The following is a 15,474-nucleotide window of genomic DNA, read 5'->3' on the forward strand; positions in this document are numbered from 1 at the left end:
TTTTAAAATCTATAGACAGTGCTAATGAGCTGCCTTCCCTGGCTCTCACCCTGCCCCATCCACGCGTCTTAAGTCTCATCAGTTGTCAGCAGGGAGTTAAATACACAGAGAAAGGGCAGCGTCTGGTGTGAGAGAGTGGAGAATCGCAAGCCCCGAATAAAATTTTATGGAGGTGGGCCAGCCCTGCTGTTTACGAGGCGCTTAAAGGGAAATCATGACCTGCAAAGCTGAGGGCTGTTCCTTCTCATCACCCTGGCGGCCTGGAAAAATCCCCAAGATTCTGCCTCCAAGTTTCTAAGCCTTGGCCAAGCCCTAATGAGCCTGGAGCCAAGGTCAGGGGTGGAGGCTGATTCTGTCACAGGCCTTGGGGCTGCACTGACAGGAGGACCATGGGAAAGGGAGGTAGACACTGACCCAGCACCTACTATGCGCTAGGCGGTGTCTAAACCCTTCCTGCGTGCATGTGCGGGGAGGGGGAGGGTATCCACATTCATTATTTTCTCCATGACACTTTCCCCAGCGATAGTAACTATATATATTTATATATGTGTGTGTGTGTGTGTGTGTGTGTATAGAGAGAGGAGCATAGCAACTCTCTCCAATATTCTTGCCTGGAGTATTCCATGGACAGAGGAGCCTGGCAGGCTACAAGTCCATAGGGTCACTAAGAGTTGGACACCACTGAGCAATTAACACTTTCATATGTATATTATCTGCTCACTTTTTACTTATTGTCAGACTTACCCTATACTATCCATAAAGTTGTGGTACTAATGATGCCTGTTTAGTTATAGAATGTGCTATGTACTTAGTTGCTCAGTCATGTCCTACTCTGCTACCCCGTGGACTGTAGCCCACCAGGCAGGCTCCTCTGTCCATGGGGATTTTTCATGCAAGAATACTGGAGTGGGTTGCCATGCCCTCCTCCAGGGGATCTTCCCAACCCAGGGATTGAACCCAGGTCTCCCACATTTCAGGTGGGTTCTTTACTGACTGAGCCACCAGGGAAGGCCAAGAATACTGGAGTGGGTAGCCTATCCCTTCTCCAGGGGATTTCCTGACCCAGGAATCGAACTGTCTGTATTACAGGCAGATTCTTTACCAGCTGAGCTCCCAGGGAAGCCCTTCTTATAGGATACATCAGGGTAAATACATAACTACTGAAATTTTTCAGAAAGGTTTGTTCACAAACCACATAGGATAACTTGTGTGCTACTCTTTCTAGTATTATGATAGCTCCGTTGCTTCCATTTTATAGCTGAGGAAATAGAGATCCAGAGAGATTTAGCAGTGCAGCCCAAACTCACAGAGCTAGGAAGTGTCTGGATTTGAACACAGATCTTTCTGGCTCTAAAGTCCAGGCAATATGCACCATCTTCTCAGAGGAAGAAAATGGGAAAGGATGTCCACACTCTCTGTTGGATGGACAAAGCTGTCAGGACAGGCACAGAGGGTAAGACCGGGGGCTGATCAGACTTCCTGCTCCTTCTCAGGAGGCAAAGACATCTTCGACCTCTGACATCTCTGCTCCCTGGGTTTTGGCTCCAGGACCTGCTTAGACTAAGACTTGTTCTTGGGGCACTGCCGTCATGGCACGGTGAGCCTTTAAGCATCTCCTGAAATAACAGTGATCAGTACTGACTCCTGCACAAAAGCTCAGGGCGGTGAGGTGGGGAAGTGCACAGGATGGCCCCCACCACCCCACTGCCCAGCCCCAGGGCGGCGGGAGGCCTCCTTTGTACCAGAGGCTCATTAGTATTCAGTCCTCATGGAGGGACCTCGCAGGGAAAAAAATCATCTTAATGGGCTCTGAACGAGTCCAACTGGCAGCTGTTCCTGGATGGCCACAGGGGGCAGACGTGGCCACCTTTGCCCTTGAGGCCAGGCAGTGACTGCCATTTCACGTGGCATCAGTGAGCAGGTACCAATGCTGAAGGAGCAGACCCGCTGGGCAGGGAGGGCTTCAGCCACATGTGGAGTTTGCAGCTTAGGGATAGAACGAAGCAGGCCTGGATTCCACTGGCAAGCCCAGCGAGGTGGCCAGGAGGGCAGCAGGAAGAGTGACTGCAGTCGGCCACGGTCATCACATTGTTCCTTAAAACTCGTAAGTGTCCAGGGGTCAAGGTCTCCAACCGGGACATCTGGGTTTGGGGGCAGTGCTGGTCTATATGGGGCCTTTGCTGGAAGGATAAAGACACTTTTTTGGTGGAGGACTAGGGAGAGTGTCCAGCTGGGTGACGGCCATCCTCCCTGGGCGCAGCTTGGTGAGGGGCTCTGGCTGGGTTTTAGCCCTGTGTTTGCAGTCTGCACACTAGATGGCCATTCACAGTGGCCTCAGATGAACTTATTTACAAAACAGAAATAGACTCACAGACATAGAATGCAAACTTATGGTTACCAAAGGGGATAGCGGGGGATGGAGGGAGATAAATTAGGAGTCTGGGATTAATATATAGTTCCCTGTCCTCCTGTATAGCACAGGGAACTATATATTCAATATCTTGCGTGCATGCAGGCCAAGTTGCTTCAGTTGTGTCCGACACTTTGCAACCCCATAGACTGTAGCTTGCCAGGCTCCTCTGTTCATGGGATTCTCCGGGCAAGAATACTGGAGTGGGTGCCATGCCTTCCTTCAGGGGATCTTCCTGACCCAGGGATTGAACCTGTGTCTCTTCTCCTGAATTGATAGGTGGGTTCTTTGCCATTAGTACCATGTAGGAAGCCCACTCAATATAATAACTATAATGGAAAAGAATCTGGAAAGGAATATATATATATAAAATCTATAGTGGAATCACTTTGCTGTGTACTTGAAACTAACTCAACATTGTAAATAACTATAAAAAACACTAAATATTAAAAATGCTACATGTACTAGCTCTCTAGTATATAATAAGCTCTTTGAAAACCTAGTGAATTGAAATAGCCATCTTTTCTTCTTCATGGTTTTGTGGGTGAGGGATGTAGGAAGGGCTCTGTCGGGCGATTTATTTCTGCAGCAGGGGCTGGAGGACCCAGTTCTAGGATGACCTTTTCATTCATATGTCTGGTGTCTTGTTTCTCCTCAGCTCCCTGTCTGTCCATGTGGCATCTTGTCTGCCAGAGCCTCTTGTGTAACTTGATTTTCTCGCAGTGTGATGGTCTCAGAGGAGTGAGGCTGCTTCTGTGGCTGCTGGCCTCCAGGAGGCAGGAAGTGGAGGTCGCCAGAAAGCACAGCATCACCCTGGCCAGTTCTGTTGCTGAGAGCAGTCCAACGGCCCGCCCGGATTCTAGGGCTAGGAAAACTAGACCCACCTCTTGTCGGGATGCGGAGAGGGAATTTATGTGGCAAGGTTACCTTGCAGAAAAGTATATGGGATGGGCGATATAATTGCAGCCATTTTTGGAAAATACAGTCTGCCACTCCTTAATTGGCACAGATTTTTCAGGGACTTCACAATGATTCTTCTATCTTGGACTCACCTCAGCCTCCCATAAAAAGAACAATGAGCAAAGCCCTGGAGTATTCTTCTAAGATCAAAATATATGTCTAACTATTAATTTTGTTAGCAGAGTCCAGTTTGATCTGAAAGGTGATGCTAATAAGGTGAACCAACTTGCAAAGCAGAAAGAATCCCAGCATGAGCATGGTTGTAGGAAAGGGACACCAGTGCTTGCCTCTGGTGGTTCAAGAGCCCCGCGGCAAAAGCAGCTTGCCTAGGTTTGGTGAGGTCCCGAAGGTGGGGCCAACTGGCTCGGACCAACTCACCATCTGCCCTGGTGTTTAAATTCAAAGTGCATTTTATTTATTGAATCAATTAAGAAAGATTCAGTTGCTGAAATGGAGGCAAATTCAGACAGTAAATTGATGTTTTCAGTTGAAACTTGCTTCCAAGCCAAGCCCTTGGGTCATTATTGGACATTTGCCTCCCTTTAAAGATATGATGTGACAAATAATATGCACGCCCATTCAATTGAACATTTGGACCCTTGGCTTAAAAAAAATAATAATCTGATAATTAGTCAAGAACATTTTTTGGATGTTGATAAACTTTGCAGAGAACAATGGAAAGAGATATTGCATATTAATTATAACTGGAGAGGAGTTATCCTGTTCTCTTGGGCTGTTTCATGTGCAAGGGGCTGGGGCTGAAAGGGGTGGTTTTGCAGCCTCTTCTCTGCCACTTGTGAATTGTGACCTCGGGCCTGTCACTGGCATTTATCGTGAACTTCACTTTCTCTACCTGTAAAATGAAAACAGTTATACCTAGTCCATCCACTCCTGGGTCTGATTAAGAATAAAATGATGCCATACTGTTGTTTTTTTTTTTAAAAACTGCTTTGTGAGTTTAGAAATCCTTTGCATATTGAGCCGTTATTGCTGATAACAATTAGCATAGCAAGTTTCTGTTCCCTGAGAATGAACACAAACATGCCTTTGTGACTCACTTAAAAGTTACATATATCGAGTCTGTAATTATTTTAAAATACACAGATTAAGAAATTAACTGTATAACTCTGACATCTAGAGTTTGGCTACAACTCATAGTTTGTGCACTATGCCTTATATATACATAAGTTCAGTTATTTTGCCAGTTTTGGCTAACCTAGATCGTACTTTCCGAAAGTGAAGGCTTGATTCCATAACGACAAAAGAGTAAGGAAGCCATTTGACAATGTTTTGCTGCTTTGAATAAACTTCACATAGTAGTTGAGCTTTATTGTTGAATGGGCTAATAGTAATAAGTGGATTACTCTCATTCTAATAGACACAGATTGTTTTTTTGTCAAAAAATGATTTATTGAGGGCTTACGAGGGGAAGTTCTCTTTGCTGTGAGCTGCCTCAGTACTTTTGAAATATCCCTCATGTGGAATGTTGCTCTCATAAGCCCCCAAAATGTTAGCCGTGTCTGACTCTTTGAGACTCCATGGATGGTAACCCGTCAGTCTCCTCTGTCCATGGGATTCTCTAGGCAAGAATACTAGAGTGGGTTGCCTTTTACTTCTCCAGGGGATCTTTCCCCAGGGATCAAACCCATGTCTCCTGCTTAGTGGGTGGATTATTATCACTGAGCCACCTGGGAAGCCCCTCTGCCCCAATTTATAGACAAAGAAAAGAGGTCAGTGTATGATATTTTGTTTGATATTAAATTTTTTTACATTAATTTCTTTTTCTGTATTTTTCTTACATCTTTGGCACCTGAACCTACTTGTCCATGCTCAAATGTAGTAAAAATTGTCATCTACAATGCAGTATTGAGTACTGAAAGTCAGTTCCATCACAGGCATTGTCTGTTTCATTGGTTCTCCAAAGATGGTCACTCCCAAATTTAAAGACTATTGGATTACACTCTGTATCAGGGATGGGCAAATCTGGCCTGCTGTCAGTTTTGTAAATAAAGTTTTATTGGAACACAGCTGCAGTCATTCATTTACATGTCATCATGGCAGCTTTCACCCTAGGGTAGAATTGAATAGTTGCAACAAGAGGCCTCATGGTCTGCAAAGCTGAAAATATTTACTGTGTGGCATTTTACAGAAAACGTGTTGTCAGCTACCATGCGGTACCATGGTGAGGACTGACAACACAAGAACAAGCTGTCTTTAACCCTGAACTTCCCTGGAATCGACAGCTGCTGAGGCTCCCATTATGTTGTGACAAGACTCAATTTCCTCCTAAGCATGTAGCAAATATAATAGGCAGGGGGGAAAAAAAAGATGTTTTCCTTTTAAGGGAACATGAGGTTATTATCGTTAAAAAGAAAAGGGAAGAGGAATTTGGAGAGCTATAAACTGATTTAGGGGCTTCCCCAGTGACTCAGCGGTAAAGAATCTGCCTGCAAAGCAGGAGACCTGGGTTCAATCCCTGGGTCAGGAAGATCCCCTGAAGGAGGGCATGGCAACCCACTCCAGTATTCTTGCCTGAAGAATCAATCCATGGACAGAGAAGCCTGATGGGCTACAGTCCATAAGGTTGCAAAGAGTTGGACTCTACTGAAGGGACTTATCACGAATGCATGCAAACTGGTTCAAATCTAGCCTTCACTGTTAATTAATTCACATATTCAATTCTTCATTTAATCCACAGATAATATGTTGGAGAAGGAAATGGCAAACCACTCCAGTATTCTTGCCTGGAGAATTTCGTGGATAGACTGGCCAGCTACAGTCCATGGGGTCGCAAAGAGTCAGACAGGACTGAGCGACTAACACTTAACATGTTTACTAGGCACCTAGTCACAGTTGCTGCCTCGAGAATGTACACCTAGGATATACGTTATCCTGAATCCTGTGGGTACCTGGCTGTCTATTGCTGTGTAACAAACTGCTGCCAAACTTAGTGGCTTAAACAGTTATTTTTTATTATCTATCCAAGTTTTGTGGGTTAACTGGGCTTTTAGCAGGCTATTTCTCCTTTGGGTTTTCCAATATGTTACAGTCAGATATAGGGCCTCCCTGGTAGCCCAGCTGGTAAAGAATCGTCCTGCAACTCAGGAGACCTCAGTTCGATCCCTGGGTCGGGAAGATCCTCTGGAGAAGGGATAGGCTACCCACTCCAGTATTCTTGGGCTTCCCTGATAGCTCAGCAGGTAAAAAGTCCGCCTGCTGTGTGGGAGACTTGGGTTCGATCTCTGGGTTAGGAAGATCCCCTGGAGAAGGAAACGGCTACCCACTCCAGTATTCTGGCCTGGAGAATTCCATGGACTGTGTAGTCCATGGGGTCGCAAAGAGTCAGACAGCTGAGCGACTTTCACTTTTACAGTCCGATATAGGCTGGTGCTGCCTTTACAGGTTTGGCCAGGATGGAGCCCAGCATGTCTCATTCAGAGGGCTGGCTGTTGGCCGGGAGCTCAGCTGGAGTTGTTGACTGGAGCACATGTGGCTTGGGTTCCTTCAAGCACAGTGGCTGGGTTCCAGGAAGATGCTTCTCAAGAGTGAATGTTCCGGGAGTCCCAGCAGGAGCTCCTTAATAGCCTAAGCTCAGAGCTCCCAGAACATTACTTCCACCACATGCTATTGGTCAGACAAGTCACAAAGTCTAACCCAGTTTCAAAGGGAACACAACCCCACCTTTCCTTGAGGGAAACATCAGAGAGTGTGTGGCCTCCTGAATCTGACACAGAGGCCTGCAGCGGGGAGCCTGCACACAGTGGCTCTTTTGTTAAATTGAAACATTAACAAGTTCTGATGCAGAAAATGAAGCCCTGTTGATAAGAGAGCTTTTAATAGAGTGGTTTGGTCTGGAAAAAAGCCAGAGAAGGCTTCTTGGGAGATGGATAAATTGAGATGTGAAGGTCAAGTGGAGTTAACCAGAATGAAGAAGGGAGGACAGAAAGCAACCTGTGCAAATGTCCTGGGGTAGGACTGCAAGAAGGCTGGTGGAGTTAGAGCTGAGAGTGTGAAAGGATTGTGGTAAGAGTTAAATTTACTGGCTTGGTGATGATTGTCTCAGTTCCTTATCTCTCTAAGCTTTGAAAATAGGGTAATATTTACCACATGAGGCTGTTCTGAGGATAAATTAAGAATGAGTCAGTAAAGCCTTGCCCAGTGAAATTTTCTTTCTTCTTAGAAATGGTTACTAGCAAATGAAAAAAGCATCCACCTGGCCTCTCTTCTGCATCCCCTTCTCACTCATCAGAGCCACGCTCCAGGGTCAGAAGTGAGCTTGCAACACATGGCTTTACAGTTGCAAGCTCTCCATAAAGTCTTACCTAAACTGTGAAGTGCGGTCCTGGGACTTGTGAAGAGTCCCAGTGAACTTAAATCACTGCCTGGCTATTGTTTTGAAGCTGCACCGACCCCAAACTCTAGCACGTGTGGCTGTTGCACAGGGGTTCCATTTCTTTGCCTGCCCTCAGTGCTGACTTGCATGACTTTCCCCCAACCATCACCACCCCACCCCACCTGACCAGCTGCAGTTAACACATGAATCCACTTACAGCACGTGGGACAGGCCCTGACAAAGACGACATGGAGCATCCTCCTTCCTTGCTAAAGTGTGGGCACCAGGAGTGACTGCTGGGAGTCCAGCCTGAGCCCCCCAAAGTGCAGTGTTGATTCATCTTGTCATCAGAAATGCCACCTCTTTTCTGAATAAAGTGTCCACTCCCAGAGGCACAGATGGGCCAGCTGTTGCCTGGCCTCTGCAGGATGCGTGCATTGAGTATCTTGAGTGTCAGCCTCGGGGCAAGGCACTGCGGTACAGTGGTGAGCAGTTAGGCTCATTCCCTGACCTCCCGACACTTGCCGCCTAGTGGAAGAGGCTGAGGTTAGTGAAACGGGAGAGTAGGGAGATCAGTCCTGGAGATCATGGAAGTCTTCTTGGAGGAAGTGACACTGTAGCTGAGTTTGGAAAGGTGTTTTGAGAATGTTTGGTGGGAGCTAGAAGAAGGAGAAAATGGGATGTAGTTAGCCTAAAATATACTTTGCTTCCAGCGTTGAAGGAACTGTGAACATCTGTGCCAAAACCCACGACCAGTACCTCCTTTAGGGGTTCAAATCTGATCTTTTGTGAAGGTGGAATTGTTTTGTGAGGTGCTTTGCCTCATGGCTTGTGTGATAATGCGTTGCAGGGAAGCGGGGAGTTGTCATTCTATGCATTCACCTTCTAGCCACACTCAGACTGTATAGTCACTGGAGTAAGTGACTGAACAGATACTAATATTAACTATGGGCTGGATTGCAAATCAGGGGTAGGATTTGATAAGTTATATACCCCTCCTAGGGTTTCCCTGGTGGCTCAGTGGTAAAGAATCCACCTGCAATACAGGACACCCAGGTTCCATCCCTGGGTCGGGAAGCTCCGCTGGAGCAGGGCATGGCAATCCACTCCAGTATTCTTGCCTGGAGAATCCCGTGGACAGAGGAGCCATTACAGGTCATAGGGTTGCAAAGAGTCAGACAGACAGAAGTGACTTAGCACGCACATACCCCACGGTGGGCTTCCCAGGTGGTGCTAGTGGTAGAGAACCCATCTGACAATCCAGGAGATTTAAGGGATGCGTGTTCGATCCCTGGGTTGGGAAGAGTCCCTGGAGGACGGCATGGCAACCCCCTCCAGTATTCTTGTCTGGAGAATCCCTTGGACAGAGGAGCCTGGTGACTACAGTCTATAGGCTCACAAAGAATCGGACACCACTGAAGTGACTTAGCACACACGCACACATACCCCTCCTTGCTTCTCCCCGACAGTAGAAACATCAGGAAAAGCCACATTACATCTGTAGACACACCCCTGTCCAGTTGTTTCTTATCTGGGAAAGCAAATGTGATTAGATGTCCTTGGAGCTCCATCACTTGGGGCAGCTTCCAAAATGGTGGATGATACTTGACTGGGAGATCCAAAGTTTGAGACCACCCCATTTCCATCAGGGTCAGAAAGAGACTTTGATTTTTTAGATTCCTGAGAACCTTTCTGCCTTGTCCCTTCCCTATTCCCCTGAGAATTGCTAATCTCCACGTGAGGCTTTTTCTCCCCCAATCCTTGGTATTTGTGAAGTTGGAATTCGGTTGTCATGGCATTTAATCTGTTTACATGGGTTTTATTCTGCCCCCTAAGTACACTGTGGGTAATGTGGTTGAGTCCAGGCAGGGTTAAGCCTGGGGTTCTGGAATCCTTTAGCGGGGTAGTGTGTGTGTGTGTGTATGTGTGTGAGTGCTCATGCATGTATGCTAGGAGCACCTCACATGGACGTGACAGTCATGCCCTCCACGTCAGCTGCTATTCACACAATTTCTCATGTGAGTCATTCCCGTAGACTTAGGTCCAACTGTAGCCATGAGAATGCAAATTCTACCTCATCAGCATATGGACCCTCACCTCCAGGATCTGTGCATAGCATTTGTGGGGGCATTTGGGGACCCAGAGAAGCAATCTTGCATGTATTTCTCACACATGCCCTTCAAGCCAAGTTGGTGTGAGCTAAGACGCTCTGGTTGCTGCACATTAAAAATGTGATTATATTACAGTGGGGGCAACTTTTGTCCCCCTTCGGTATCCCCCTCTACCAAGAAGTTGGATTTTCTAAAAATCATGCACCAGTAGAAAGAAAGCATCCTTTTCCTGAAAGCCTCCTTGCCACCTACTGTTGAGAGCCCGGCTGAGTGTCAGAGTAGATTTCATGATTTAAACAGCTGGATCAATTGTGTCCGTCTAAACCCCATGGACGGAGGAGCCTGGTAGGCTGCAGTCCATGGGGTCGCTAAGAGTCGGACACGACTGAGCGACTTCACTTTCACTTTTCGCTTTCATGCATTGGAGAAGGAAGTGGCAACCTTGGTGGGCTGCCGTCTATGGGGTCGCACAGAGTCGGACACGACTGAAGCTACTTAGCAGCAGCAGCAGCAGCAAGCCTGCAATGCGGGAGACCTGGGTTCAATCCCTGGGTTGGGAAGATCCCCTGGAGGAGGGCATGGCAACCCACTCCAGTATTCTTGCCTGGAGAATCCCATGGACAGAGGAGCCTGGTGGGCTACAGTCCGTGGGGTCGCAAGGAGTCGGACATGACTGAGTGACTAAGCACAGCATAGCACAAGCCTCAGAGAGGCCTTTAGGCAACAGGGTTCTCTTCTTGGACGGTTTATGGAGTCCCTGACTATGTTTTACAGCCAGGTAAGCAGCTGGTCGTTCTCACGGGACAAAGCTGAAGCACGATGTACCATAGTTACACTGTTTGACCCAGAGCTGTTAGAGATAGGGGGTCTCGGAAAAGTTACCCCCTTGAGCAGCGACCCTCCAACCCGGAGCCAACCAGTGAGTGTTTTCATTTGCGATTTTTCTCAATTCAGTGTCATGAGGCCTTGTGGCCAAAAGACCTCTTCAAAAAGCAATAAACTTTCCTTTCATCAAGTGAAATGACAGGGACGCCTTCTAAGCAGTTTCATGGTGGCGGGGCATTTTTAACAGCCCGAGGTGATACCGCCAGCATTCTTCTGAGAGTGAGACAGTATAATTCAATTTGGATATATTATAATTAATTAATTGCATTAAGTAGATAGCGCTTGGCTTTAATGGTACTCAAGAAACTAGCACCGCGAAGGGGGTTGTAATGTTATTATTTTAATTTTTATTATCAGCATCAATAGTAGCAACTCCAACTAATACTTTTGCACAAATTCATGTTCAGGCACCATGTTGAGTGCTTGGCTTAAATTAGCTTGGATCTGGTGACTCAGACGGTAAAGAATCCACCTGCAATGCAGGTGACCTGAGTTTGATCCCTGGAGATCCCGGGAAGATCCCCTGGAGAAGGGAATGGCTACCTAATCTAGTATTCTTGCCTGGAGAATTCCATGGATAGAGGGGCCTGGTGGGCTACAGTCCATAGAGTTGCAAAGAGCTGGACATGACTGAGCAACTAACACTTCTGCTAAGCTCACACCTAGCCTGTGACAGATGTGCTATTGTGATTTGCATTCTGCACTGGAGGTTGAGTCATTGCCCGAAGTCCTCTAGGTCATAAGGGCTGGATTGCAGGGTTCAGACCCAGACAGATCAGTTCCAGCCCACAGGTACTTTACTGCCGAGTGGGCAACCTGCCATCTTTATTAGAATATTTACATCAGTGTCTGGAATATGCAAGAAGCCTTATGCAAAGTGATGACGGTCAGCAACAGAGAACCAAAGTGGAGTGGACCCAGCAGCCTGGGAATGTTCAGGTTTTCTCCCTACACACTTAAGGCTGTAATGCACATTTTGTATCAGCATTTCTGGATTTCACGTGGAAGCTGATGGAATGAGGAAGCTAGGCTAGCTCTCTGGTGTGAAGGTCAGCAATGTAGGTGTTGGCTCTGGGGCAGCCAGCCTGTCGAGGTTTGGGTTCTGCGCCTGTCACAGGCAATGTAAACTTGGGAGTAGCCATGACAGGGTCATGGTATGAGTTAGTCCCCGTGTGGTTGGGTCATCATCTGCCCCTGCAGAACCTCCAAGCTTGACTCCTGTTATCCCAAAGGCCTTGCAGGTCACCTGATATCATTTAGTGCATTCCTTTTGAGTTTGTTGTTTGCAACTTAAACTTGATCTTACACACACCCTTATCAAGACTGCAAAAACAGTCGAGTAACTTTAGCAAGCATTCTTTCTCAATCCCTGACAACCCATCTCATCTGCTTGCTAGAGGAGCCAGGACTATAACTGTGATTCAGGGTGAAGGGCGTGCACATGGTTGTTCATGGGCTGTGCACGAGGTGGGCTTTGCGGGGCTGTTGTGATAAGGGAAACACAAGCTGTTGGGACTTTTTAATTCTTCAGTCCTAATATGTGTTCCAGTTTCCTCCTTGTCTTCAAACTATGGCCTCTTGCAAATCCCATTCTTATTTTCTGCTTTCCAGTAAACTTCAAAATAGAATTAAATTGCAAGTTGGAACTTGACCTGTTACTCTTTCTAGCTCTGAAGGAGGAGATCCGGGTTCACTTTGGCAGCTTCCTGCTCTTTCCATTCACTTTTAGTAGGTGGTTCGGAAGAAGGTCTTTGTAATTTTCATCTTTTTTTTCCCCTTGACTAAGGCTTTCTCTGGTTTTAATATGTGTCATTATGGGCAGATCCTTTGGCCCAGTTTCTAGAGCTCAATTTGGGTCCTGAGTACTGTCTAAATCTGGCATCTGAACCCAGAACAGGCTGGGGGATGTCGCTGGAGGGTGTCCAATGTCCCTCCCCCAAAACATCTGACACATTATTCTTTCAACAGCTAGAAACATATCAAGTGAGGCTATTATGGTCCCATCTACTGAGTTTTGAATAAGCTGGAGGAATGTTTCTGTTTGAGGCTGGAAATTGGGTACCTGGTCAGGAAATTTCTGGGTGACCTATTATAATCCCTCAGATGTGAAACAGGAGTGAGTGGGAACCACAGCTGAGACTGGCTCTACAAGAGCAGTGCTGTGACCTTCCTGAGGCTTTGGTTCTGAAGACTTCACGAGAATTTGTGATATATTCATATATACCTTTTAGTTGGGCTTCCCTGGTAGCTTAGCTGGTTAAAGAGTCTGCCTGCAATGCAGGAGACCCTGGTTCGATTCCTGGGTCGGGAAGATCCCCTGGAGGAGGGCATGGCAATCCACTCCGGTATTCTTGCCTGGAGAATCCCCATGGACAGAGGAGCCTGACAGGCTACAGTCCATGGGGTCGCAAAGAGTTGGACACGACTGAGCGACTAAGCGCAGCACAGCATTTAGTAATTGCTTACCAAGCACATGCCACTGGACCCAATAAAAACTTTTAAAAGCAAGATCCCCTTTATTCCTTAAAAAGAAATCCGTATGATTTTGTTTTGCAGGAGTGGTAACTGAGGCTCTGAGAGGTTAAGTAACTTGCTCAGGGTCACACAGCCTGTAATGACAGGATTAGAATGCAGATCTGCCTGATCCCCAGGGCTGTGGGAATTGACCTTCCATAGCAGGTGTCCCACAGATGGGTGGTGAGCGGACAATGAATGAATGAGTGAATGTGGCAGAGGAGTTCAAATAAAGAGGGTGACTTTGAAAGACTGTGTGACACTTGCGAGAAGAGATGCTCTCTGTTCTTTTTTTTTCCCCATTTATTTTTATTAGTTGGAGGCTAATTACTTTACAATATTGTAGTGGTTTTTGTCATACATTGACATGAATCAGCCATGGATTTACATGTGTTCCCCGTCCCGATCCCCCCTCCCACCTCCCTCTCCACCCGATTCCTCTGGGTCTTCCCAGTGCACCAGGCCCGAGCACTTGTCTCCTGCATCCAGCCTGGGCTGGTGATCTGTTTCACCCTAGATAATATACATGTTTCGATGCTGTTCTCTCGAAACATCCCACCCTCGCCTTCTCCCACAGAGTCCAAAATTCTGTTCTGTATATCTGTGTCTCTTTTTCTGTTTTGCATATAGGGTTATCATTACCATCTTTCTAAATTCCATATATATGTGTTAGTATACTGAAACTGGAGCCCATTATACAGAGTGAAGTAAGCCAGAAAGATAAAGACCAATACAGTATACTAGCTCTCTGTTCTTTTATTTTCCTTTTGCATTCCCACACCCAGCCCAGTGTCTGGCATATTCTAAACACACCAGATAATTTGTTAAATGGACGCTGAATTCACGAGGAACAGAGAAGGCCACGTTTTTTTTTTCTTTTCCCATGAATTAATGATTTAGCTGTTCAGCATCTTCCTCCTTATCCTAAAGGGCCTTGGGGTCCCTTTTGACCCCCATCTTCTAAGGGCTGTTGGAGAAGGTTGGCATGAACACAGCTTCTCTTCCCCAGGGCCTCCTTCTCCCCATCTGCTTTCCAGATGAGCAAATGACTCATCAGCTCCCCGCAGCCTTCCCAGACCTGCTTTTTGTCTTCTCCCCTCTCTTTCCTCATCTCCTGAGCACAGCTCTTTTGGCCGCAAGTGATGGAAACCAGCTCAGTGTTGTTCAGACCCTAGGGAAACTCCCAGATGGTGGTTCACAGAACCCTAGGAGAGACTTCACCAAAGCAGAGAGGGGAAGTGCTGTGCCCCAGGTCGCATAGCTATTAACTGGAGGGAAGCCTGGGGAGAGCTTGAGGATTTTGAGAATAAACTGCATGAGGGTGGAGACTGTTTTATTCACCACTGTGTGTGCTTAAAACAGTAACACCCGGCACAGAGTACTGCTCACTAAGTACTGTCGATAGGATGAAAGAGTGAATGAATATGTGAATAGATGAAGTCTTAGTCTTAGAACTGCTGTCCTCCCCATGATAGACCTCCCAGTGGTAAAGAATTCACCTGCCAATGCAGGAGATGCAAGAGATGCGAGTTCAATCCCTGGGTCGGGAAGATCCCTGGAAGAGGAAATGGCAATACACTCCTGTATTCTTCCCTGGAAAATCCCATGGAGAGAGGACCCTGCTGGGCTACAGTCCGTGGGGTTTGCAGAGTTGGACATGACTGAGTATGCTTCACACCTCCCATGGTGGGTGGGAGGCGGGAGTCACGGATCAGGGAGGAGGTTCAGAAGGGCCCTTTCTAGCCCCTTTGCTGCCTCCTCTCTCATCGCAGGAGGCCCCACCGCTGGCTCCTGCTGGCTCCTGGCCCCAGGTTCTCTCTCTGCCTTGAGTCTGTCTCAGCCCCCAGGTAATGCCTGGCCTGCTCCCCTTGGTCCCTGCTGGAGTGTCTCCAGGCTCCCCAAGGCCTCAGGGTGAATGAATGGGCTTTCAGTCTTTTTATCAGCCTGTCTTGGCTGTGACCGCAGCAAGCTGTGGCCCCAGAGGAAGATGCCAGAAGCAGGGTCTACTGCCAAAGCGCTCTCCAATGCCATCCCCGGGAATTCCGACTCCCTGGGGCTCCCAGCGGGTGAGAACAAGGGCCTGCTGTGCCCGAGCCCCCCGTCTTTGGGTGGGGCGCGCGCTGAATGGAAAGTCAGCCGCTCGGGCCGCGTGGCTTGGCCTCTGCGAGCAGGGATGCCTCATAAAGTGACTTTTCAAGGCCGTGTCCTTCCACCGGGCCTTGGCAGCCACGCCAACTCTGCAGAACTGAGTGGGCCTTGTG

The 15,474-nt window shown here is 47.4% G+C and overlaps 1 protein-coding gene across 2 annotated transcripts in view; it reads left to right on the top strand.

Annotated features, from left to right (window-relative positions):
• Nucleotides 1-15,474, top strand: part of XYLT1 (xylosyltransferase 1) — a 343,638-nt gene that overhangs the window by 44,006 nt on the left and 284,158 nt on the right. Inside the window, exon 1 of one of the 2 annotated variants that reach the window (XM_043914409.1) lies at nucleotides 1,138-2,104. The exons of the other annotated variant lie outside the window; for it this stretch is intronic. Coding sequence (XP_043770344.1) covers nucleotides 1,928-2,104 — 177 coding nt within the window. The 5' untranslated portion in view covers nucleotides 1,138-1,927. Of the gene's footprint in view, nucleotides 1-1,137; nucleotides 2,105-15,474 lie in introns of those variants that run through there. 2 annotated transcript variants of the gene reach the window in all.

This window comes from Cervus elaphus, chromosome 10 (assembly GCF_910594005.1).
Source record: "Cervus elaphus chromosome 10, mCerEla1.1, whole genome shotgun sequence".
In the NCBI taxonomy this organism is placed as follows: domain Eukaryota; kingdom Metazoa; phylum Chordata; class Mammalia; order Artiodactyla; family Cervidae; genus Cervus; species Cervus elaphus.